Source organism: Ahaetulla prasina, chromosome 5 (genome assembly GCF_028640845.1).
Source record: "Ahaetulla prasina isolate Xishuangbanna chromosome 5, ASM2864084v1, whole genome shotgun sequence".
In the NCBI taxonomy this organism is placed as follows: domain Eukaryota; kingdom Metazoa; phylum Chordata; class Lepidosauria; order Squamata; family Colubridae; genus Ahaetulla; species Ahaetulla prasina.
The window spans coordinates 6,643,318-6,668,948 of NC_080543.1; the positions used below are offsets into that span (position 1 = coordinate 6,643,318).

Here is a 25,631-nt window from a genome sequence, read left to right on the forward strand (position 1 = left end):
CTCCTTGAGTAGTTTCTACCCGTTGCTTCTTGTCCTGCCCTCAGGTGCTTTGGAGAATAGGTTGACTCCCTCTTCTTTATGACAGCCCCTCAAATATTGAGACTACTCTCATGTCACCCCTTCTCTTCTGAACCCCTACCAGAATCCAGAATAACAAGAGTTGGAAGAGACCTTGGAGGTCTTCTAGTCCAACCCACTGCTCAAGCAGGAGACGCAATACCATTTCAGACAAATGGTTGTCCAATCTCTTCTTAAAAACCTTCAGTGTTGGAGAACCCACAATTTCTGGTGGCAAAGCCCTTCCAGGGATTAATTGTTGAAGAAATTTCTCCTTAGTTCTAGTTTGCTTCTCTCCTTGGTTAGTTTCCATCCATTGCTTCTTCGTTTTAAAAAGTTTTATTTTGACATTCTTATCCAATAACATATCCAATAACATATTTAATGTACCCTCATATACAATTAATCGGATCTGCCTGGTCACCACCCCCTTCCTTTTCCTTTTACTCTCCTTCTTTACCTTCTTCTACTTTCCATAACCATCCTCCCCCTCTCTTATCTACATCCTCTCCTCTTTCCTCCCTATTCCTTTCTTCTCCCTCTTCCCTCTTCCTTCCTTCCTTTTCCTCCTCCTCCTCCTCTTCTCTTTCCTCCTTCTCTTCTACTCCTTCTTTCCCTTCATTCTAAAGTAGTAACCAGGCAGGTCCGATCTTACATTAATTATACATCTTCAATCATCTTTGTACAATAACTATCAATCCATTTTCTACCCCCTCCCCCTCCCTTCCCCTTCCTCCCCCCACCCCCCAGGACTTCCGAGAACCGAGTACAGGGTATAAAACTAACAACAAAAATTAAAATCTAGCACAAATCATAAACCATAGTCGTTCCTTAAAACCTCCACTCCTTCCAAAGACAAAGAAGATACTTTTCTTCCACTCCATTATATATCAGACCATTCCACTCCTAGAATTCTCCAAAGTTTCCAATTGAGTTAGTGTTTATTCTTGAATAAAGTACGTAGTTTTTAATATCCAACCTTCATCAATCAATATCAAAACAACATTCCATCTTCCAATATTCACCAAGGTTTCTTCTAAAATGTCTTTCTTCCCTTAGCAATCTCTCAAAAATAGTTCATATTTCCGACTTAGTTTCTTTAATTTTTCTGTCCAACCTTCAGGGGTAAGCAATAGTCCATCTTTTCACATCTTTAACATTTATATATACAACAAATAATATTACAAATATCCAAAGTGTCAATTGTAATAATTAAAATCTTCACTTTACCTTACTTATGTCAAATAACATTGTTAAAATTACACCTATATCATCCACAATATATCTATTATAACAATTACATTCTAATTAACATTACATCCATCTCTTAAATATAATATTTAATCCAAGTTCCTAAATTTTACTATCTATCCTCCAAAATTAAACAATATTCCATCTTCCTATTCCTTTATACCTTTAATATATCATATAGTACCCCTAAAATTACACATTTATATCCACAATAAGTCATTTACAAAAATTAACCATAATCATATTTAATAAAGTTAAACATTCTCCCTCCCCTTCTTCTATCTTACACATTTTCAACCATCTATTCACCATTCAACTTAACATCTGTTAACAAAGAATTCCCAATCTTTAATACATTAGTATAAAAATCTCGTGCTTTACAAATTGTATTGAGAAAATACTTTTTCCTTTATAATTCAGTGTTAAACCTGCTGGAACCTCCCATCTAAAATATATCTGATGTTTCTTAAGCTCATCCACCAGAAAGGCAAATTCTTTTCTCTTTCTTAACATTTTAGGAGGAATTTCCTTCATCATTATTATATCTTGTCCTAATATTTGAAATTTATTTTTATAAAATGCTTGCAAAATTCCATACCTAATCCTCTTATTTGTAAAATAAATAACCACATCTCTCGGTAAACACTTCTGCCTTGCCCACCAGGAATTAACACGATAAATTTTTCAATATTAACTTCAAAATCTTCTGGTTCCATTCCTCTATCTGGGCAAAGGCCTGAATAAAAATCTCTTTCAAATTTTCCTCTTTAAATTCTCTTAAACCCCTTACCCTTATAGCATATTCCATTAATTTATATTGTAATATAACCCTTTCTTCCTCTGCCTTATCAGCCTTAACCTGAATATCATCTATTTTATTTTCTAAATTCAAATTAATTTGAACTTCATCTATTTTCCTTTGCAAATCTAAATTAATTTGGTTAAATTCATTCAGTCTTTCTTCTGTCTGTGTACTAGATAACAATAATGGAGTAATTGATTCCTTTAATTTTTTCATCTCCTTACTCTGCTCTTCCACCAAATCTTTAAAATCCAGTATTTCTCTCTCCATTTCATTAAATTTTTGATCTATTTCTGAAAGATGAGCCTCCATAAGCTCCTGTAAAAAATTCCTTAGACTGTCTTTAATATCTTCTTTCAATTTCCGTACCTGAAGTGAAGATATTTCCAATAATTTAGAAGTGGTTAAATCTCTTTGCTTAAAAGCCATTTTTAAACTAAGTAATATCAAGAAGAAGAAGAAAAAAAAAAAAAAAAAAAAAAGGGGGAGGGAATAAAAAGAAAAAAAAAACCCAATAAATTAAACACTGTAAAAAAAAAAGATAATAAAAAAAGAAATAGATTCCATTTAGAAAAAAAAAATCTTGTTATTTTCTTCTTAGAGGTTCCACACCAGCAATTGTAATCAGCATTTCCTTAGCTTTCACTTTCAAAAAACAAAACGCCATCTTTCTTCATCTCCACTCTTCAAATAACTTCTCTGTCAGGGAGTTAAAATCATCTTACAAGCAAATGCCAGCCTTCCTGCTTTCGATTCTTCCGTGTTAAAAATTTATCATAAATCCTCTTCAGTCACGGAGATGGACGCTGCGTTTTGCTCTGCTTTTGCAGAGGCGTTCTGGACTCTGGAGCTTTTTTGAACTATCGAAGGAGCGTTTCCCATCAAACCACCAGAAATCATTCTGGGGCTTTTCTTGGGGGCTCAAACTTCAGTTCAAATGCTCATCTCCCCCTCTTTGCCCGAGGCAGAGATTTACGAGCTGTTGACAGAAGATTAGCACTGTCTAAACAGCTCTCACAGAATCACAAAGAACGGGCGGACTAAAATTGCCGCCATTAACACAGCGGAGCCAAACCGGAAGTCTCTCCATCCATTGCTTCTTGTTCTGCCTTCAGGGGCTTTGGAAACTAAAGTTGCCCCCCTCTACTTTGTGGCAGCCCCTGAGATATTGAAATTATTTATTTATTTATTTATTTAATCATATTTTTATACCGCCCTATCTCCCGAAGGACTCAGGGCGGTTTACAGGCCGATAAAATACAAATATCAAACAGGATAAAAAACTTATTTAAATAGGCCATAGTTTAAAAGTACAGATTAAAACAATAAAACCCCATTTCCTAAAAAGAATCAATCCCAATTAAAATTAAATAAAAACTTTTAATCCAGTCCCGCTTGAATAAATAAATGCGTTTTCAGCTCACGGCGAAAGGTCCGAAGATCAGGCACTTGGCGTAAACTATTATGCCATCCTTAGTCCTTGTTTTCACTAGACATACCCAGTTCCTGCAACCGTTCTTCATATGTTTTAGCCTCCAGTCCCCTAATCATCTTTGTCGCTCTTCTCTGCACTCTTTCTAGAGTCTCCATATCTTTTTTTATATCGTGGCCACAAAAATGAGGCAATGCTGACATGTGCTGGGTATGAAAATCTCTGAATTGCACACTAGCACAAAGAAAAGGTAGTTCCATTATGCCGTAATCTGAACAAAAACTAAAACACTCAGAAATTCAACAGTAGAGACCTTCAAATTTCTAGCTTCTACCATATCGCAAGATCTAAAATGGACAGCTGACATCAAAAATGTCATCAAAAAAGGACAACAAAGAATGTTCTTTCTGCGCCAACTCAGAAAGCTCAAAATGCCCAAGGAGCTGCTGATCCAGTTCTACAGAGGAATTATTGAGTCTGTCATTTGCACCTCTATAACTGTCTGGTTCGGTTCTGCAACCCAACCCAACCCAACCCAACCCAAGTCTGTGTCTTTCTTGTTGGGTTGCAGAACCGAACAAGAAAGACACAGACTTCAGAGGATAATTAGAACTGCAGAAAAAATAATTGCTACCAACCTGCCTTCCATTGAGGACCTGTATACTGCACGAATCAAGAAGAGGGCCGTGAAAATATTTACAGATCCCTCGCATCCTGGACATAAACTGTTTCAACTCCTACCCTCAAAACGACGCTACCGAGCATTGCACACCAGAACAACTGGACACAAGAAGAGTTTTTTCCCAAACGCCATCACTCTGCTAAACAACTAATTCCCTCAACACTGTCAAACTATTCACTAAGTCTGCACTACTATTAATCTTCTCATCGTTTCCATCACCCATCTCCTCCCACTTATGACTGTATGACTGTAACTTGTTGCCGTATCCTTACGATTTATATTGATTGTTTCTTAGTATGATTCGATTGCTTATTTGTTTCCTATGACTATCATTAAGTGTTGTCCCTTATGATTCTTGACGAATGTATCTTTTCTTTTTATGTACACTGAGAGCCTATGCACCAAAGACAAATTCCTTCTGTGTCCAATCACATTTGGTGAATAAAGAATTGTATTGTCTCCTTCTCCTTCTCCTTCTCTTCCTCCTCCTCCTCCTTATGATTCTTAATGAATGTATCTTTTCTTTTTATGTACACTGCGAGCATATGCACCAAAGACAAATTCCTTGTGTGTCTAATCACACTTGGCCAATAAAGAATTCTATTCTATTCTGTCTTGTAGACAGGAAGTGATGCAAAAGACTGAGATCCAACTGGGCATTTTTGCAGAAACAGAGCCAGGATTCGCTCGGCTTCTTCTCCCACGACCAAAACCCATTGCCAAGATCTCACCCAACAGATTAACAAACTTAAGCTGCGTGTCCCATTACTTTGGTGGCACGGGAGCAAGCTCTGACACGCTCAGCTGAGTTTGAGGTTTATGGCTTGGCAGCCACTGTCCCCCGCTAAGCAAACCAAACCAGGTTTAAAAAGGCACAAAGAGGCAATTAATTAAAGCAGGAGGACTGGTCTAAAAGTGGAATATAAATAAACACAATTCAGGGACAGCTTTGCCCGCAACTCTTTATAGACCTCTGCAGGTTTGTCTGATGGCAGATAAAATGCGTCCCTTTCCTCTAAAATACAGATTTGTTTTCTTGCTTGGGTAAAGTTTACAGATCATTAAGCACCAAATAATCACCGTCTTTTTTATGATCCCTTTCCAATCCAGTTTACAGCGTCTTCTAAACAGTGGGACAAGAATCCCAAGCAAGAAATTGGTGACCGAATAAGATGAATGGCAGAATGGCCACCTTTTCAGGGATAGTTTTTTTAAAATTGACCGTAGCTAATAAATGAGATGCTGACACATAAAAGAATAAAAGAGTTGGAAGGGACCTTGGAGGTCTTCTAGTCCAACCCCTTGCTCAAGCAGGAAACCCAATACCATTCCAGGCAAATGGTTGTCTAATCTCTTCTTAAAAACCTCCAGTGTTGGAGCATTTACAACTTCTGGAGGCAAGTTGTTCCACTGGTGAATTGTTCTGACTGTCAGGAAATTTCTCCTTAGTTCTAAGTTGCTTCTCTCCTTGATTAGTTTCCACCCATTGCTTCTTGTCCTGCCCTCAGGTGTTTTGGAGAATAGACTGACCTTCTCTTCTTTGTGGTGTCTGTCTGTCTGTCTGTCTATCTTATCTATCTATCTGTCTGTCTGTCTATCATCTCTCTCTCTCTCTCTCTCTCTCTCTCTCTCTCTCTCATCATTATCTACCTACCTACCGTGCTTTCCTGAAAATAAGCCCTCCCCAAAACTATTTAAACACATCCACAGCCAGTCCCCGCCATTTCCTCTGGTTAGGGTTAGGGAGCCAGAGTTGGAAATCAGGCAAGATGGCGTCTTGTTCTATGCACCCCAAAATAATAAGACCACCCCGAAAATAAGTCCAAGCACATATTTCGGGGTTCCAAAAATATAAGACAGGGTCTTATTTTTTGGAAAACACAGTATCTATCTATCTATCTATCTATCTATCTATCTATCTATCTATCTATCTATCTATCTATCTATCTATCTATCTATCTATCTATCTCTTTCACCATTATCTCTCTTATCTTCCATCATTCTCTCTCTCTCTCTTTCATTATTATCTCTTTCTCTCTCTTTCATTATCTATATCGACAGATATGACAACTCCCTGACCTCCGGACCTTTCGCCGCGAGCTAAAGACATTTTTATTTCGTCGTGCAGGGCTGGCCTAATAGTTTTAATGGGGGGGTTGTGCTAGAGTTTTTAATCTTTTTGCCAAATTGAATTAGTTTTTTAAACAAAATATGATTTTAACTTTTGTATTGTTTGCATTGTTTTATTTGGCTGTAAACCGCCCTGAGTCCTTCGGGAGAAGGGCGGTATATAAATTGGAATAATATCTATCTATCTATCTATCTATCTATCTATCTATCTATCTATCTATCTATCTATCTATCTATCTATCTATCTTTCATTATTATCTCTTTCTCTCTATTTCATTATTATCTCTTTCTCTATCTTTCATTATCTATATCTATCTATCTATCTATCTATCTATCTATCTATCTATCTATCATCTATCTTTATCTATCTTCCATCATTATCTCTTTCTCTCTTTCATTATCTCTCTCTTTCTCTATATCTATCTATCTATCTATCTATCTATCTATCTATCTATCTATCTATCTATCTATCTATCTATCTATCTTTATTCTCTCTCTCTCTCTTTCTCTATATCTGTCTGTCTATCATTATTATCTCTCTCTCTTTCTCTATATCTATCTACCTACCTACCTACCTACCTACCTACCTACCTACCTACCTACCTACCTACCTATCTATCTATCTATCTATCTATCTATCTATCTATCTATCTATCTATCTATCTATCTATCTATCTATCTTTCATTATTATCTCTATCTTTCATTCTCTCTCTCTCTCTCTCTCTCTCTCTCTCTCCCTAACTACTTACCTACCATATCTAAAGTTACTTGGGTTCGTGGAACAATTTCAGTGCAGCTCATTATATGAAGGAGAAACTTGATCCCAAACTGGCTCCTCTCTAACACCACAGCCCAGCTTTTACACTGGGGGCTCCCGTGATGTCTCTCCCCGCCCCACTGCTTGAAAGAGGTGAAGGGCACAGTGGTTACGACTCTCTCTCTGAAGTCAATGTTTTTATCTTCAGAATAGCTTTCACCTGGACCGTATTTGTTGTTGTGGGTTCTGGGGGAGGGGGGGGTTTAGAAAATTAAAATTACAGGCTTGAAACTCAAGCCACCTTATTCCCAAGAAAAACAATATAGGGACGGGAAAGAAACTGGGAGAAAAAAAATAAAAAACCTGGGCTGAATTTTAAACCCAAAGCCTGTGTTGGTTTGTATTTGTGACTTTGGGTGCAAAAGCCAGCGTCTTTTGCAGATGGTTTCAACTAGGGGTGGTTTAACCTCAAATTCCAAATTGAACCTGCCAAACAAGGAATTGGTTTACAAACCCTGTAATTGCCAGAGCCTCAGCTGGTAAGAATTGAAGGGGCTCAGAAGAAATTTCAAGGGCAAGTTCCACAAACAAAAGAAACAGAACAAAGAGAATCTAAGAAAGAAATGTTATTTTTTCCCCCCTTCCTTCTCCTGTGTATAAAATTAGATAACAGATTAACAGAGTTGGAAGGGACCTTATAGGTCATCTAGTCCAACCCCCCGCTCAAGCAGGGGACCCTATACCATTTCTGACAAATGGCAGTCCAATCTTTTCTTGAAAGTCTCAAGTGATGAAGCTCCCACAACTTCCAAAGGCAACTCCTGTTCCATGGGTTGATTGTTCTCACTGTCAGAAAGTTCCTCCTCATTTCTAGGTTGAATCTCTCCTTGGTCAGTTTCCATCCATTATTCTTTGTCTGGCCTTCAGGTGCTTTGGAGAACAGCTTGACCCCTTCCTCCTCTCTGTGGCAGCCCCTCAAGTATTGGAAAACTGCTATGTCTCCCCTGGTCCTTCTCTTCACTAGACAAGCCATGCCTAGTTCATGTAACCATTCTTCGTATGTTTTAGCCTCCAGCCCCCTCATCATCCTGGTTGCTCTTCTCTGCACTCTTTCTAGAATGTCAACGTTTTTTTATAGTGTGGTGACCAAAACTGGATACAGGATTCTAGGTGGGGTCTTACTAAGGCTTTATAGAGTGGTATTAGTACCTCCCTTGATCTTCATTGTATCCCTCTGTTAATGCAATTTAGAATAGAATAGAATAGAATTTTTTATTGGCCAAGTGTGATTGGACACACAAGGAATTTGTCTTGGTGCATATGCTCTCAGTGTACATAAAAGAAAAGATACGTTCATCAAGGTACAACATTTACAACACAATTGATAATCAATATATCAATATAAATCATAAGGATTGCCAGCAACAAGTTATAGTCATACACTCATAAATGGAAAGAGATTGGTGATGGGAACTATGAGAAGATTAATAGTAGTGGTTAGTAGCAAAAATAATTGCTACCAACTTGCCTTCCATTGAGGACCTGTATACTGCACGAATCAAGAAGAGAGCCGTGAAAATATTTGCAGATCCCTCGCGTCCTGGACATAAACTGTTTCAACTCCTACCCTCAAAACGACGCTATAGAGCACTGCACACCAGAACAACTAGACACAAGAACAGTTTTTTCCCGAAGGCCATCACTCTGCTAAACAAATAATTCCCTCAACACTGTCAGACTATTTACTGAATCTGCACTACTATTAATCGTTTCATAGTTCCCATCACCAATCTCTTTCCACTTATGACTGTATGACTATAACTTGTTGCTGGCAATCCTTATGATTTATATTGATATATTGATCATCAATTGTGTTGTAAATGTTGTACCTTGATGAACGTATCTTTTCTTTTATGTACACTGAGAGCATATGCACCAAGACAAATTCCTTGTGTGTCCAATCACACTTGGCCAATAAAAAATTCTATTCTATTCTATTCTATTCTAGTGCAGATTCAGATTTTTTCTTTTTTTTTCTCCCTCTCTTTCTTCTCCCAAAATGGTTTTTTTTTTCAGGAGAGAATTTGCCTGAAAAATTAAAATGCACTCAGCACAAAACCCTTCGCCAATGAATTCCCACAGGAGGCCATGCGAACTTCTAGGAGATAAGTGCAAAGGTCTTGATGATACCTTCATGGTGGTCACCTCACCTGTCAGGTGTAGAGAGCCGATATTGAGCCTACTTAACAAATTACCTCAGGAAGAGGCTGCAGGAATCAATAATCTGCAGCAAATTCAGAATATTGATAAGATCCGTCGCCTGAAAATATGCGGGAATGTGAGGAAACTTCCAGAGACTCTGAAGTGTCAGTCTCTCTTATTTGATCAACAGATCTCAGCTTCTCTTCATTTAATCGAAGCTCCTAAATGTGCACCAACCAAGATCAGCTGAAAATAGGCCATCCTATTAAACATCCTCCGTAGCGGTAACCATATATAGGTGGTCCTCGACTTACGACCCACAACGGGAGCCCAAGATTGCTGTTGCTAAGCGAGACATTGGTGAAGGGGGTTTCGCCCCATTTTTACGACCTGTCTTGCCGCAGTGGTGAAGTGAACCCCTGCAGTCGTTAAGCGAGTAACACGGCTGTTAAGCGAATCTGGCTTCCCCATTGACTTGGCTTGTCAGAAGGCCGCAAAGTCACGTGACCCCTCCCCCCCCCAAGGACACCGTAACCGTCATAAATATGAATCCGTTGCCAATTCTGATCACCTGACCCTGGAGATGCAGCAACGGTCGTAAACTGGGAAAACAGTCACATTTTCAGGGCTGCTATAACTTCAAACGAGTTGTTGTAAGTCGAGAACTATTTATAATGGCTTTAAAGGATGTTGAAGGCCTTAAAAGTTCCAACCTGCTTTAAATTTTAGCCACGAACCAGACCAATGGCTATTTAGTCACAGCTGAAAGGCAGAACAAGGGACCACAAGGTGATTAGTGGTGCATATTCACACACATGGATTATGCTCCCTTGACCCGTGACAACACAATGGAAAGTTGCAACAACATACCTTATGCCACCAGACTTGAAATCCTGGGTTTAGAAAATTGAGAACTCCGCCGCCTTTGGCACGACCTGAGTATAACTCATAAAATCATCGGCTACAAAAATAATAATTGCTACCAACCTGCCTTCCATTGAGGACCTGTATACTGCACGAATCAAGAAGAGGGCCGTGAAAATATTTACAGACCCCTCACATCCTGGACATAAACTGTTTCAACTCCTACCCTCAAAACGACGCTATAGAGCACTGCACACCAGAACAACTAGGCACAAGAACAGTTTTTCCCCGAAGGCCATCACTCTGCTAAACAAACAATTCCATCAACACTGTCAAACTATTTACTGAATCTGCACTACTATTAATCTTCTCATAGGTCCCATTACCAATCTCTTTCCACTTATGACTGTATGACTATAACTTGTTGCTGGCAATCCTTATGATTTATATTGATATATTGACCATCAATTGTGTTGTAAATGTTGTACCTTGATGAACGTATCTTTTCTTTTATGTACACTGAGAGCATATGCACCAAGACAAATTCCTTGTGTGTCCAATCACACTTGGCCAATAAAAGTTCTATTCTATTCTATTCAATGTCCTTCCTGTCGAAGACTACTTCAGCTTCAATCGCAACAATACACAAGCACACAATAGATTTATAATCTTAATGTGAACTGCTCCAATCTTGATTGCAGGAAATATGACTTCAGTAACAGAGTTGTTAATGCCTGGAATGCACTACCAGACTCTATGGTCTCTTCCCAAAATCCCCAAAGCTTGAACCAAAAACTGTCTACTATTGACCTCACCCCATTCCTAAGAGGCCGTGGTAGCTCAGGCTGGTAAGAAGCCTGTTATTAGAACACAGCAGCCTGCAATTACTGCAGGTTCAAGCCCGGCCCAAGGTTGACTCAACCTTCCATCCTTTATAAGGTAGGTAAAATGAGGACCCAGATTGTTGGGGAGGGGGGCAATAAGTTGACTTTGTAAATATACAAATAGAATGAGACTATTGCCTTATACACTGTAAGCCGCCCTGAGTCTTCGGAGAAGGGCGGGATATAAATGTAAATAATAATAAAAAAAAAGAGGTCTGTAAGGGGCGTGCGTAAGAGCACCAGCATGCCTACCGTTCCTGTCCTAATGTTCCCTTTGGTTGTATCCAATTCGTATGGTTATTTCATGCTTATATATATATTTGTGTTTGACAAATAAATAAATAAATAAAAAATAAACCTGGGAAGCCTTTGTCACCTGATGCTAAATCTCATCAGTTGATTGCTGGATTCAGGGAAGACAAGTTTCCTGCCTGGGCAGGGGGTTGGACTAGAAGGCCTCCAAGGTCCCTTCCAACTCTGTTGTTATATTATATTATTATATTATATTATTATATTAAGTGGACAAAACCCCTTCACGCACTGCAGCAAGCACACTATGAAATTTTATTTATTTGATTTTTATTTGATTTTTTTAACGGTCGGAAACCAAAGGTGCATTTTGGGCGACTTAACTACCACAAGAGACAGTGATTAAGAGTGGGTGGAAATGGGGTTTCCAGATGGGGTAGCAAAGAGATGGGTGGATCATTTCTGTTGTGACCCAGGCCCAGGTAGGTAGGTAGTAATAAACTCAGTCCCTGGAAAAAAAAAAAAACTTTATTCGAACAGCTGGGAATTACTTCATTCCCAGCGTTGTTCAACTCAAAGTAAAACAAATGCCTCCCAACACAAATTCCTCAGTTATCTCACAAACCTTAGTCCAATTAGTCCAAAAAGTAAGAATCTACATTTAGGCAAAAAAAAAACAAAATGCACCAGTACCGTATATGTGGTACCTTGCTCAATAGTAGTACCTGTGAGAGGGATCTTGGAGTCCTAGTGGATAACCATTTAGATATGAGCCAGCAGTGTGCAGCAGCTGTTAAAAAAGCCAACACAGTTCTGGGCTGCATAAACAGAGGGATAAAATCAAGATCACGTGAAGTGTTAGTGCCACTTTATAATGCCTTGGTAAGGCCACACTTGGAACATTGCATCCAGTTTTGGTCGCCACGATGTAAAAAAGATGTTGAGACTCTAGAAAGAGTGCAGAGAAGAGCAACAAAGATGATTAAAGGACTGGAGGCTAAAACATATGAAGAACGGTTGCAGGAACTGGGTATGTCTAGTTTAATAAAAAGAAGGACTAGGGGAGACATGATAGCTGTGTTCCAATATCTCAGGGGTTGCCACAAAGAAGAGGGAGTCGGGCTGTTCTCCAAAGCACCTGAGGGTAGAACAAGAAACAATGGGTGGAAACTGATCAAAGAAAGAAGCAACTTAGAACTAAGGAGAAATTTCCTGACAGTTAGAACAATTAATAAGTGGAACGACTTGCCTGCAGAAGTTGTGAATGCTCCAACACTGGAAATTTTTAAGAAAATGTTGGCTAACCATCTGACTGAGATGGTGTAGGGTTCCTGCCTAGGCAGGGGGTTGGACTAGAAGGCCTCCAAGGTCCCTTCCAACTCTGTTGTTATGTTATGTTATGTTAATTAGGCAAACTGCCAAAGGCCCTTCCTGGCAAATGTCCAGAAGCCACAAAAACTAAGACTTAGACGAAGCAGAAGATGAAGCGGAAGACGCAGCTACAACGTTGTTTTCCAGCAAAGGCCAAACGCTGGTCTGTTTTAAGCCTTATGGGAGGGACCAATCATCTATTGGCACTAGTCCCGAGTTGTCCTCTTTGCTTGAGCTGCTCTTGCCTTCTGGTTGCTCTTCTCATGTGTGCATTAGGAACAGGCTCCTACTGTTCCTCTGCCTCACTACTATCAGTCTCTGGAGTCCGCACCTCACTTCCCGATGGCCCTGGCCGCACCTCAGCCTCATCGCTGTCCGACTCCGTTGACAGCTCCGTAGACCACAACAATTTCTTCAGGATAAGCTGTCCCCTTCACAGTGACGAGAGTCAGCAATGGAAAAAAAATGGAAAAACCACTTTTCTCTCTTAGGCTGAATGGAAAAATGGAAAAATCAGAGGCAGGTTTGCCAATGAGAATTTCTCAGCAATGTTTTTCCCCTTGGTTGCTTTTTTTTTGTTTTTTTTACATTTATATCCCGCCCTTCTCCGAAGACTCAGGGCGACTTACAATGTGTAAGGCAATAGTCTCATTCTATTTGTATATTTTTTACAAAGTCAACTTATTGCCCCCCCAACAATCTGGGTCCTCATTTTACCTACCTTATAAAGGATGGAAGGCTGAGTCAACCTTGGGCCGGGCTTGAACCTGCAGTAATTTGTTTTTCTTTGAAGACATTTCGCTTATCAGCCGAGAAGCTTCTTCAGCTCTGACCGGATGGTGGGGGAATGGAAGGATTTATGCTCCTTTTTTTCACCACCATTGTAACTTTGAACGGGTCACTAAACGAACTGATGTAAGATGTTTCGCTTGGAATGATGGAAGGATTTATATTCCTCTCAGACAGCTGGTCATTTGCATCCTTTTAGAGGGTGGGTTGAGGCTACTTGGAGGTTTTTGTCTGTGTCCTCAGGGGCACCCAAGTAGCTCGAACGGAAGCACAAATGGCCTCTTGTGGCTCAACAGGCTAATGCAGTCTGTTTTTAACACAGCTGCCTGCAATTACAACTACTGCAGGTTCGAGTCCCACCAGGCCCAAGGTTGACTCAGCCTTCCATCGTTTATAAGGTAGGTAAAATGAGGACCCAGATTGTTGGGGGGGCAATAAGTTGACTTTGTATATAATATACAAATGGATGAGACTATTGCCTTACACAATGTAAGCCGCCCTGAGTCTTCGGAGAAGGGCGGGATATAAATTCAAATTTAAAAAAAAAATGATTCCTGTAGTCTGCAATTTTTTTTTGGAAATCTGTTCATACGCCTGGCACGATTCGAATGGTGTTCATCCCAAAGTTCATAGCTAAATGTCTATGGAGACTCTCAGTTATCTCAGTCATCGAGGTCATCTGCCAAAGTTGCTTTTTCGAGAGGCAACTGGACTGTTCTGTCCCCCCACCTCACATAGAAAGACACACGAGCAAACGACGTCAACCAGTAATTTATTCTTACAAGCCGACTCCTTTAGCAGATAAAAGTTCTGGCAGCTACTCTCCAAATGCCTGCCAAGTTTTTTATCACCTCTAGAAACAGGAGTCAGCGTATCTGCAGTCCGTTGCTGGGGCAACCAAGAGTTCAAAGAATAGTCAGAAGTCATTCACACAATCCAAGCCTTAATCCCAAGAAATATCCCATCCGAAGCTCACAATATGCAGTTTTTGTCCGTCACAGAGCCTGCAAAGCAACCCCACCCACTTTTATCCCCTGTGAGGTGTGGCTCAGTGACTCAGCAATCTCTGGCCTGTCCACACCTCTTCCTTTGCTGCGCATGCCTCTCCCTCCGACGCTGCCTGGGATCAATCCAAGATTGATCTTCATCCCTCCCTATTAGTGGGTGCTCTGACATGCCTTCCTCCTGGCCTTCAGCTGAAACCTGAGGCGTTGCCAGAAAGGAGGGTCCTGGAGAGGGAGGCCTTGCCAGCTCCTCCCCATCACTTTCAGAATCATCTTCCTCCCTGAGGACAGGCTCGGGAGCCGGAGTCACAACATGGACTTTCTTGGTTTTTCTTTGAAGACGTCCACTCACAGCTGTAGAAGGTTCTTGGATGAGAAGCGAAACGCCTTCAAAGAAAAACAAGAAATCCAGTTGCCTCTTGAAAAAGCAACTTTGGGACAACCGTGACCTGAATGACTGGCAATCTCCATGGATGTTTTTCTCCTTGCCAAAGAAAAAAAAAAGAAAACACACACACACACAAAATGCTCAAGCAAATTCTTTTTTCCTCAAGTGAGAACTGAGAGAAGAAATAAACCGAGTATGTTTGTTTGAGCATCTGTTGAGGTAGTCCATGATTTAGATTAAATTAGATTAGATATTTTATTTGGTCAAATATGGTTGGAGCCACAAGGAATCTGTCTGGAATGGAATAGTTGAAGCAGGGGGTTGGAGTAGAGGACCTCCAGGGTCCCTTCCATCTCTCCTATTCTCTTACTTGTTACCAGCTCATTGTTAACTATGGCAGCCCTATTATTTCTATGTTCTATATTCCCCTTAAAACACATAAATCCCAAATCCTGGAAAGTACCAAGTCATAAAAGTATCTGAGAAGTTCAGTAGGCGGACAACCAGAATTCAATACAGGTTATTTATTTTGCATAATGAATGAGGAAACCACAACAAAAACCCGCCGGCTTTTAACCTGCAGAGGAAGGGGAAAAAAAAAACCCTTTAATGGTCCCCATAAAATCTACTCTGGATGGCAGCTTGATAAAGCTTCATATTCACCACAGCCTATATACATTCTATCAATACACCCAGCGATTCATATCGATCGATAAAACATATCCGGTAAGCTATCACTCGTTCTGCACTCACTCTTGGTGCAAATGAATTCTTGGCTGAAACATTTGGTCCTCCAAGTGACTTTGTGAGCAGTTTTCAGAATCTATAGGGATAATTTCCCCACCCCCAGTGCTGTGGTAACTTTGAACAGTCACTAAACGAATGGTTGTGTCGTGTCCCCCTCCCCCTCCGACAACCGGGTCTAGGAAGTCCGTATCAAGTGTGGCCACGAAGCCTCTGCAGCTTTGCCAAATTCCTTTCAGATTTCTCAGGGCAGGCAGGAATCCAAGGTGTGACTTCAGCAAACTAAATGAGACTTTGCTTGACTCAAAGTTGCTTGACTCAAGCTGGTCCTTTATATAGGCTGTGGGGTGTGGCTCCATTATTCAGCACTTATCCAGGCCTGCCCCTCCCTTCCTTCTGCTGACATCGCCTCTCAGATCTCCGGAAGCGGGGATCCTCCCACTGTGAATTCTCTTCCGCTGGATCTGCTGCCGCTAATTCCAGCACGTGGCTGGCTCCCTGCTCACACGCTGTAGGAGTGACCTTTGTTTGTTCATTCCTGACATCCTGTCCGGCTATGGGGCCAGGGCTGGGGGCTGGAGGCATGACAGGCCATTCATCTTAATTATCAGACTCTGAATCTGATAGCAGGCCCAGGAGGAGACGGGAGGGGCCCGGCTGAGGAGAGGAGGGAGGACGAGGCACAACAGGTTGTAAGTCAAGGACCACCTGTAATTTGTGCCCTGATATCCAGTGGTGAAATGCTGCCGGTTTAACAACTGGTTCGGTGACCACGCGTTTTGTGTGCGTGCCTAAGGCGCTTGCACGCAGCGCTGAAAATGGAGCATTTAGAAGCTCAGCTGCTTACCTCTCAAGTCTGCAATGGTAAGTAGAACAGCTGTGCCACGCAATTGAGATGAGCTACAAAGCAGGAAATAAAGGACAGGATAGAGTGGGGGCGGATGGGCGGGGCCAACTGATTGTCAGAGCTACAGGTTTGCCCGAACCTGTCCGAGCCGGCTGAATACCACCTCTGCTGATATCACGGCATTGCCTCACTCCCATTATCCGTGAGGAAAATCAAACTGTGAGGTGTAAGAGGAAGTGAATCAGTCTATAGAGTCATCCAGGCTATGATTGTCCCAAAGGTGCTTCTTCAAGAGGCAACTGGACTTCCTTGTTTTTCTGTGAAGATGTTTCCCTTCTCAGCCAAGGAGCTTCTTCTTCAGCTCTGACTGGATGGTGGGGAATGGCTTACCTTCCTTGCAGACAGCTGGTCATTTGTATTCTTTTTAGAGAGTCGTTGAGGCCACTTGGAGGTTTATCTGTATCCACCTGAGTGGTCCAAATGGGTGTGGAGGACACAAGGCAGAAAAACATCCTGCAGCAAAGGAGGCTCCACACCCATTTGCACCACTCAGCTGACCCCGAGGACACAGATAAACCTCCAAGTGGCCTCAACGACCCTCTAAAACGGATGCAAATGACCAGCTGCCTGCAAGGAGGATAAATCCTTCGCTTCTCCCACCATCCAGTCAGAGCTGAAGAAGCTTCTTGGAAGAGAAGCGAAATGTCTTCAAAAATAAAAACCAGAAAGTCCAGTTACCGCCTGAAAAAAGCACCTTTGGGAGGAAGTGAATCAGTTCTGATATTCTCTTAGCATCGCCCAGATGTTCTCCTGGCTTTTTCAGAGCGGCCAACAGACAAAATCTCTATTAAGGAAAAGGTCAGGATGCCTCTGTACATTAACTTCACTCGTTATGCCCCTAAAGAATTGATGACCTAACGTTCCAGAACCGTCTCCACAATTTCAAGGCATCTCTGCGGTGGAAACAACAAGGCTGAAGTGACCTTCTAGTTTTCATAAAAGATGAATGGCTAAAAGCGTGCAATCTTTGTGTGTGTGTATATGTGTGTGTGACCTCCGTCTCTTTAGAGAGCCAGCTGAGATATTGAAAAAGAACTGGGGGTGGGGAGGAGTCAATCAAAATGAGTTTTGGAAACTCGGCAGAATATCATTTCCAAAGATAAATATCCATTCGGAGATAAAAGGCCTGCGACAACAGGAATGGAGATATTTGTGCAGGAGAAATTTATTAGCAATCCTTCTTGAAACTGTTGTTTGGATAGACCTCCCCATGAGCCCGTAGGACATTTAAACCCATCGCGGTTTTCCTGGTGGATTCAAAACGCGAGCCCTTCAGTCATTCGCGGGTAAATATTTTGGACCACGACGCAAAAGGATGTGCCATTTTTGACAAGAATTGCGACTTCTCTTCCTCCATTTTTTTCCCATAACACGCATCCAATGTGCCAGAGGTATAACCAAACAACTGAACCATACATACACACGTGCACGCAAACACACAAAAGAAACAGAAATGGATCAAATGCAGGATGTCCAAGGGTGGGCTGCTGGGGGTTCGCAGGGGGCGTTCGGGAGAACCTCTAGCTAAGATTCTGTGCAGTTCTGTGGAGAACCCCCAAATCCCACTCTTGGCTGGCCCCGCCCACCCCATGCCTCCCAGGAGTCCCCATGTGGCCCTTTTTGGATGCATAAGTGCAAAGCACACGCGGAGGATTGGGGAGGGTGAAAAATGGGCCTACTGAAAGTTTGGGAAGGCCAGAACCTGGGGAGGTTGTTTTCGCCCTCCTGGAAGCTCACGAAAACCCTCCGGAGCCCGGGGAGTATAAAAACGCTCTCTCCCCCGCCATGGTGCAGGAGGCTGACTAGGCCACGCCCACCATGGCCATGCCCGCCCAGCAATCGGGCAGAGAACCCCTTGCTAAGAGTTTTGAAGCCCACCCCTGAGGATGTCCCTCGTGAAAAAGTCAAAGCGAGGACTGCAACCATGTAGTAGCAGACTCTCCCTTGGCTTTTTCTGGACTCCCACTGAGGACTCCCTTGACAGAAAGGTCTCCGTTGCAACACGGCTGTGTCGCTTCTTCTTACCTGTTTCTGTGTTGTCGTGTTCGGTGTCGGTCAAGGTAAGGTTGGAGTTGGCTCTGCTGGATAAACAGGAGCTACGTCCGGACTTGGTGCTGCGTGCCCACAATCGCACCGGGTGTTCCGGCGACATGATGGCGTCCGTTTCCGTATCGGCGTCGGAGCCAGCACTGATGGAGTAGCTGCCGTGGGGCAGCCCTAAGTCAGTCCGGTATAAAGTCCCATGGGGTGGCGAGACATCTTCAAAGCCCAATTCTTGTAGAGAAAAGTTGGTTCCTGAACACGAGGAAGAGAAGAAGATGGCAAAGCATTAGGAGACCTTCTGTAATGAGATGGTGTAGAACAGGGGTGTCAAAATTGATTTTTTATTTTTTTTTAAACAATGTAAAACATAAACGTTCAATATCTATATAAACAGTGTGCTATCTGAGTACAATTGAGTTTGAGATATAGTATTGGTAATAGTGGCAGTTGGACCATAAGGAAGGCTGAGCGCCAAAGAATTGAGGCCTTTGAATTCTGGCGCTGGAGAAGACTACTGCGAGTCCCTTGGACTGCAAGGCGACCCAACCGGTCAGTCCTAGAGGAGATCAACCCTGACTGCTCTTTAAAAGACCAGATCCTGAAGATGAAACTTAAATACTTTGGCCACCTAATGAGAAGGAAGGAATCCCTGGAGAAGAGCCGAATGCTGGGAACTATTGAGGGCAAAAGAAGAATGGGATGGTAGAGAATGAGATGGCTGGATGGAGTCTCTGAAGCAGTAGGTGTGAGCTTAAATGGACTCCAGAGGATGGTAGAGGGCAGGAAGGCTTGGAGGAACATTGTCCATGGGGTCGCGATGGGTCGGACATAACTTCGCAACGAACAACAAATTGGTAATAGTAAGGATAATATTTTAACATCAATAATGATCACATAATAGTAATATTTACTTATCCATTTTAGTAAGTCTTCATTGTAATTAATCCTTCTCTTATACCTTTAGGTTTCTAACTTCTGTTTCTACTAATTAGCCATTGATAAAACACATCCCAGGTTAAAACAAAATATCCTGTTGCTTCTTTCTCCTTAATTTTAAGTGTTAATCTATCCATTTCTGCACATTCTAATATTTTTATATATTAGATATATATATATATATCTATTTCCAGCAAACTCAATTTCATTGAGGGCCGCATGAGGGTTGTGTTTGACCTCGAAGGGCTGGAGTGGGCCTGGCCAGGAAGGGCGTGGCCAGCTCAACACCACTTGTGTCGGGGGCGCCTCTGGTGGCCTGAGCACTCTGCCAGAGAAATTGGGCACCCGAGCTCCATTTTTGGCTGTGACAAACAGACTGCAACGGCCTCCTGCAACCCTCTGCCAGCGAAAATGCAGCTCGGGAGGACCCCCAAGCGGCCCTCCCAAGCTCTGTTTTCGCTGACAGAGGTACTGCGGGCAAGCTGTTTCCAGGGCGGCCTTGCGGGCCAGATCTAAACACCCTGCATGCTGGATTCAGCCCCAGGGCCTTGAGTTTGACACCGCTGGCATAGAAGTTCACATTTCCCACTTCTTGTAATATTTCATTGCATTGAAACAAGAGGGGGAGACTGAATAAATTTGTGAATCGGCTGATGTCGAACAGATCAGATGTCATTAGTTGGTTTAATTAATGGTTTAATTAGTTGGTTTAATTAATGGTTTAATTAGTTGGTTTAATTAAACTGAAATGAAAAACTGCCGGTGACCTTCTACCGCTGCATCAAAGAGAGTATTTTAACTTACTACTGCATCTGCGCATGGTTTGCCAACTGCACAGTGGCAGATAGGATAGCACTCCAGAGGGTCAACGTCATTGCCCAGAGGATAATTGGTTGACCTCTCCCCTCTTTGGAAGAACTTTATAGCACCCGCTGCTTTAAGAAAGTTCAAAACATCCTTAAAGATCCATCTCATCCTAGGCACCCTTTTTTTTTTGAACTATTACCATCTGGCAGACGGTACAGGGTCATAAAAACAAGGACAAATAGGCTGAAAAACAGCTTCTATCCCAGAGTAGTAACCATATTGAATTCTACTGTATAGTGCAATATTAATGCAACATCAGGGTTTTTTTCAATTCAATTGTATAGAACAGGGGTCAGCAACCTGCAGCTCTGGAGCTCTTTCATCCCACTGCTGGGGCTCTCTGTTGCTGGTCAGCTCCACCATTGATAGGGCTTTCAGTTAGGAAAGGTAGAGGAAAAAGGACGCCACGCTAGGAGACTCTATGGTGGGAGAACCGGACTTCCGGTCAGCAGAGGAAAAAGGACGCCACACTAGGAGGAGTCTCTATGGTGGGGGACCCAGAATTGAACGGGAGCTTCCGGTTAGGACCTTTGTGGCTCTTTGAGTGTTTAAGGTTGCCGAACCCTGGTATAGAATGTGAAAGATGTGTGTTTTTGTTTTAATTTTTTATGTAGAATGTACACTGAAGATGGCATTTAATTTCGTCGCATGAGGCGCAATGACAACTCACGCTCTTGTTACCTCTCGCTTGGATTATTGTAATGCTCTCTACATGGGGCTCCCCTTGAGGGGCACCCGGAGGCTTCAGTTAGTCCAGAATGCAGCTGCGCGGGTGATAGAGGGAGCTCCACGTAGCTCCCATGTAACACCACTCCTGCGCAGACTGCACTGGCTGCCTGTGGTCTTTCGGGTGCACTTCAAGGTTCTGGTTACTACCTTTAAAGTGCTCCATGGCTTAAGGCCTGGGTACTTACGGGACCGCCTACTGTTACCTCATGCCTCCCACCGACCCGTACGCTCACACAGAGAGGGACTTCTCAGGGTGCCGTCCGCCAAACAATGTCGGCTGGCGGCCCCCAGGGGAAGGGCCTTCTCTGTGGGGGCTCCTACCCTCTGGAACGAACTTCCCCCTGGTTTACGCCAAATACCTGACCTTCGGACCTTCCGCCGCGAATTGAAAACACACTTATTTATTCGCGCGGGGCTGGCTTAAATTTTTGTGGGTTTTAAATTTATATTATGAATTTTAATGGGTTTTTAGAATTTTAAATGTTTTAAAGTTTTAGGCCAATTGTGTAATAAGTTTTTTAATTCTTGTTTTAATTGTATATTGTATTGTTTGTTTTTATTTTGGCTGTACACCGTCCTGAGTCCTTCGGGAGAAGGGCGGTATAGAAATCAAATAATAATAATAATAATAATAATAATAATAATAATAATAATAATAATAATAATAATAATAAAAATTATAACTATAATGGATCCTCTATCCGCTGTCCCTCGAAGCATGGACACTTGTAAACCCAACCATTTTGATCAAAATAATGAAAACAACATGAGCCTCATGACACCAGCCAGCTATTCACGTGTCTGAATCCTACCACGGCCCAGTGGTAAGATTCAGCCAATTCTCTCCGGTTCCTGCGAACCGGTAGCGGCGACTGCGGGAGGCTCCGCCCACCTGCCCTGATGTAATGTGTGACTATTGCGCATGCATACTGCGCTCATATTTGCAGACCGGTAGGGAAGATAAGTGAAATCCCACCTCTGCCACGGCCCGATAGTGGCCTGTAGCCAACAGGTTGGGGATCCCTGTCCTAAATCAGAAAGTCTTTATCGATCCTACATTTGACCATTGTTACAAATAGCCCTTGATTTATTGACTTATGGAATTGAGCCTGGGATTACGGTTTGTAAATTTGTGCTGGTTGTTAAACGGGTCACCATGGTGATTGCACCTGATTGTACAACCAAATTTGAGTAGTCGCTGTGGTCATTAAGCGAACACTGCCATCGCTAAGCGAACCTGGAAGTCGTTAAGTGAATCCATGGTACCTGGTGGGCATTTTTAAAACCAATGCTCTTTTTAAAAAAATACTTTTATTTAAATAAGGTAAAGGTAAAGGTTCCCCTCATACTAACAAATACGTGCTAGTCGTTGCCCACTCTAGGGGGCGGTGCTCATCTCTGTTTCAAAGCCGAAGAGCCAGCGCTGTCTGAAGACGTCTCCGTGGTCAAGTGGCCAGCATGACTGAATGCCAAAGGTGCACGGAACGCTGTGACCTTCCCACCAAAGGTGGTCCCTATTTTTTCTACTTGCATTTTTACATGCTTTCAAAACTGCTAGGTTGGCAGAAGCTGGGACAAGTAATGCGAGCTCACCCCATTACACGGCAGCACTAGGGATTCGAACCGCTGAGCTGCCGACCTTTCGATAGAGAAGCTCAATGTCCTAGCCTCTGAACCACTGCGTCCCTTATTTATTTAAATACTTTAAAAATAAATACCAGCAATAAATGCTTGGTTTCCAGCCCAAAAATCATTGTAAATTAAATCAAAATCACATGACTTTGGGAGGATGCAAATCAGAGGTGAAATGCTCCCGGTTCGGACCGGTTCGCCCGATCCGGTAGTGATGGTGGCGGGTGGTTCGGAGAACCGGTAGCAAAAATCCCTGCCCCCCCCCCAAGCCCTGCTGAGCCGCACGATCATCAGAGGTTTTTTTGTTTTCTTAACTTTTAAGAGCATTTTTTCATTGGCTGAAAAAATGTTTTTAAAAGTTAAAAAAAAAGCCTCTGATGATCGCGCGGCTTAGCTGGGATCATCAGAAATCTTTAAAAGCATTTTTTACAACCTCTTCGGCCGAAGAGCTTGTAGAAAAAAATGCTTTTAAAAGGTTCTGGCCATCAGGCAACTCAGCCGGGATCATCAGAACCCTTTAAAAGCTTTTTCCCCGCTGGCGATCCCGGCTGAGTTGCCTGATCATCACAGGCTTTTAAAAGCATTTTTTTTACAACCTCTTCGGCCGAAGAGCTTGTAGAAAAAAATGCTTTTAAAAGTTAAAAAAAAAAAGTTGACCACGCCCACCCAGTCACATTACCCCCCCACCAAGCCACGCCCACAGAACTGGTAGTAACAAATTTTACATTTCACCCCTGATGCAAATCGTTCTAAATGTGGGTCGGTTGCCCGCCCCCCAAAATGTGATCACATGACCATGGGGGAGGTAGGGGATCCCAACTGTCGTAACTTCAAAACCGTGTAGCTCTGGAGAGTAGCTCGTAACTTTGAGCAGTCACTAAGCAACCATTCATAAGTAGAGGATTACCTCTACCATTTTTTCACCCATATACAGCATGCTGATGATACCTATTGAACAGCTGATTCGTTGTTTACCTTCTTTCTGAGACCAAACATGCCTACAAGGGGCCTCTGGTGGCTCAACAGACTAAGCAGTCTGTTATTAACAGCAGCTGCTTGCAATTACTGCAGGTTCAAGTCCCACCAGGCCCAAGGTTGACTCAGCCTTCCATCCTTTATAAGGTAGGTAAAATGAAGACCCAGATTGTTAGGGGCAATAAAAAGTTGACTTTGTATATAATATACAAATGGATGAAGACTATTGCTAACACAGTGTAAGCCGCCCTGAGTCTTCGGAGAAGGGTGAGATATAAATTCAAATATAAATAAATAAATAAATAAATAAATAAATAAATAAATAAATAAATAGTGTTGTCAAAGCAAGCTCTGGAACTTTTAATGACACTGTCATTATTGTGTCTGCGCCCCCCCCTAGTTTGGCCCCCTGCCAGAAAGTGACTTGGAAAGTGAGGGGGAAGGGCCATCAGGACTTACCTCGGGAGCACCGGCTTCCCTGGCTCAACTCCAGGAGCCAGAGGCAGGCCAGGTGGAGGAGATAACGAGGCCTCCGTCCCCTGACTCTCCCCCCCAGGCCACGCCTTCAGACCCAGCTGATGACAATCAGGCTTGGTTGGACCCTAGGTTTCGTAGGCAGGAGAGTCGGGAACAACAGAAGCAGGGGTGGGGCAGGCCTAGGAAGTGCTGAGTCATGGAGCCACACCCCACAGCATATAAAACCAGCGAGGGCTGCTATGCCTCTTCGTAGCAGGTAAATCAACTGCTTAACTAGAGCTAAAGTACTGTTTGTTCCTGGGTGACTCATCGGCATCAAGGGAGATAACAGAGTCACTTGGCAGACGCTCGCTAGTTTGCTGCCAGAGCTGATAGTACCGGCTAATTAAGCCATCGCTCAGATAGAGGCGAGGGGGGACAGAACAGTCATGGCTAAGTTGTTGACTCTTTTGAGGTCACCCTTGCTGAAACACCTGCTTAATTCCATTTATCATATTGGCAGAGATAAACCTGACGTCACCTCGCAATTTTAAGTGCTGTGAAGTCCTTAGTGTTCTCTGAGCTTGATTGTAGACATTTCATTACCCAGCTAGGTAACATCATCAATGCTAGAAGGGAATGGGGTTTGCAAGGATGGAGGAGGAGGAGGAGGAAGAGGAGGAGGAGGACAACAACTCTGGGGTTCTTGGTGCTCTCTGAGTTCGATTATTTTCTTTTAGACTTTTAATTACCAAACTATGTAATGGCATCAGTGGTAGAAGGGAGAGGTTACAGTGGTGGATTGCTACCAGTTCGGGTGAATCGGTAGCGGCGGCAGCAGGAGGCTCCGTCCATCTGCCCAGATGCCTCAGCACATGCGAATTGGTAGCAAACGAAATTGAAACCTGCTACTGAGAGGTTTGCTCTTAGTTTTATATACTGTCGTGTCCCACTTACACTCCGACGAACGAGTCAAGGAAGTCCATAACAAACTTGGCAATGAAGCCTCTGCAGCTTGCCAAGTTCCTTTGAGGTTTATCAGGGCAGGCAGGAGTCCAAGTTGTGACTTCAGCGATAGGGTCCGGTATCAGTAAACTAGACAAGACTTTGCTTGACTCAAGGTTGGAATGCCAAAAGCAGGTCCTTTATATAGGCTGTGGGGTGTGGCTCCATGACTCAGCATTTATCCAGGCGTGCCCCACCCTTCCTTCTGCTGGTGTCGCCTCTCAGATCTCCGGAAGCAAGGGTCCACCCACTGTGAATTGTCTTCAGCTGGATCTGCTGTCAACGTCTGGGAAAGGGAGGGGTCAGAGGGAGTAGGCCCGAGTAATTCCAGCACCTGGCTGGCTTCCTGCTCTGAAGGCTGAGCCAAAGGAACACACGCTGTATGAGTGAGGTTTATCGGGCTTGTCCTTTCACTCCTGGAATCCTGTCCGGGCATGGGGCCAGAGCGGGGGGGCTGGAGGCATGACAGGCCAT

At 42.9% G+C, this 25,631-nt stretch overlaps 1 protein-coding gene across 1 annotated transcript in view; it reads right to left on the reverse strand.

Annotated features, from left to right (window-relative positions):
- The window catches only part of TENM4 (teneurin transmembrane protein 4), a 750,531-nt gene that overhangs the window by 347,178 nt on the left and 377,722 nt on the right, over window positions 1-25,631 (reverse strand). Inside the window, exon 5 of the mRNA XM_058185522.1 lies at window positions 18,540-18,809. Coding sequence (XP_058041505.1) covers window positions 18,540-18,809 — 270 coding nt within the window. The remainder of the gene's footprint in view (window positions 1-18,539; window positions 18,810-25,631) is intronic.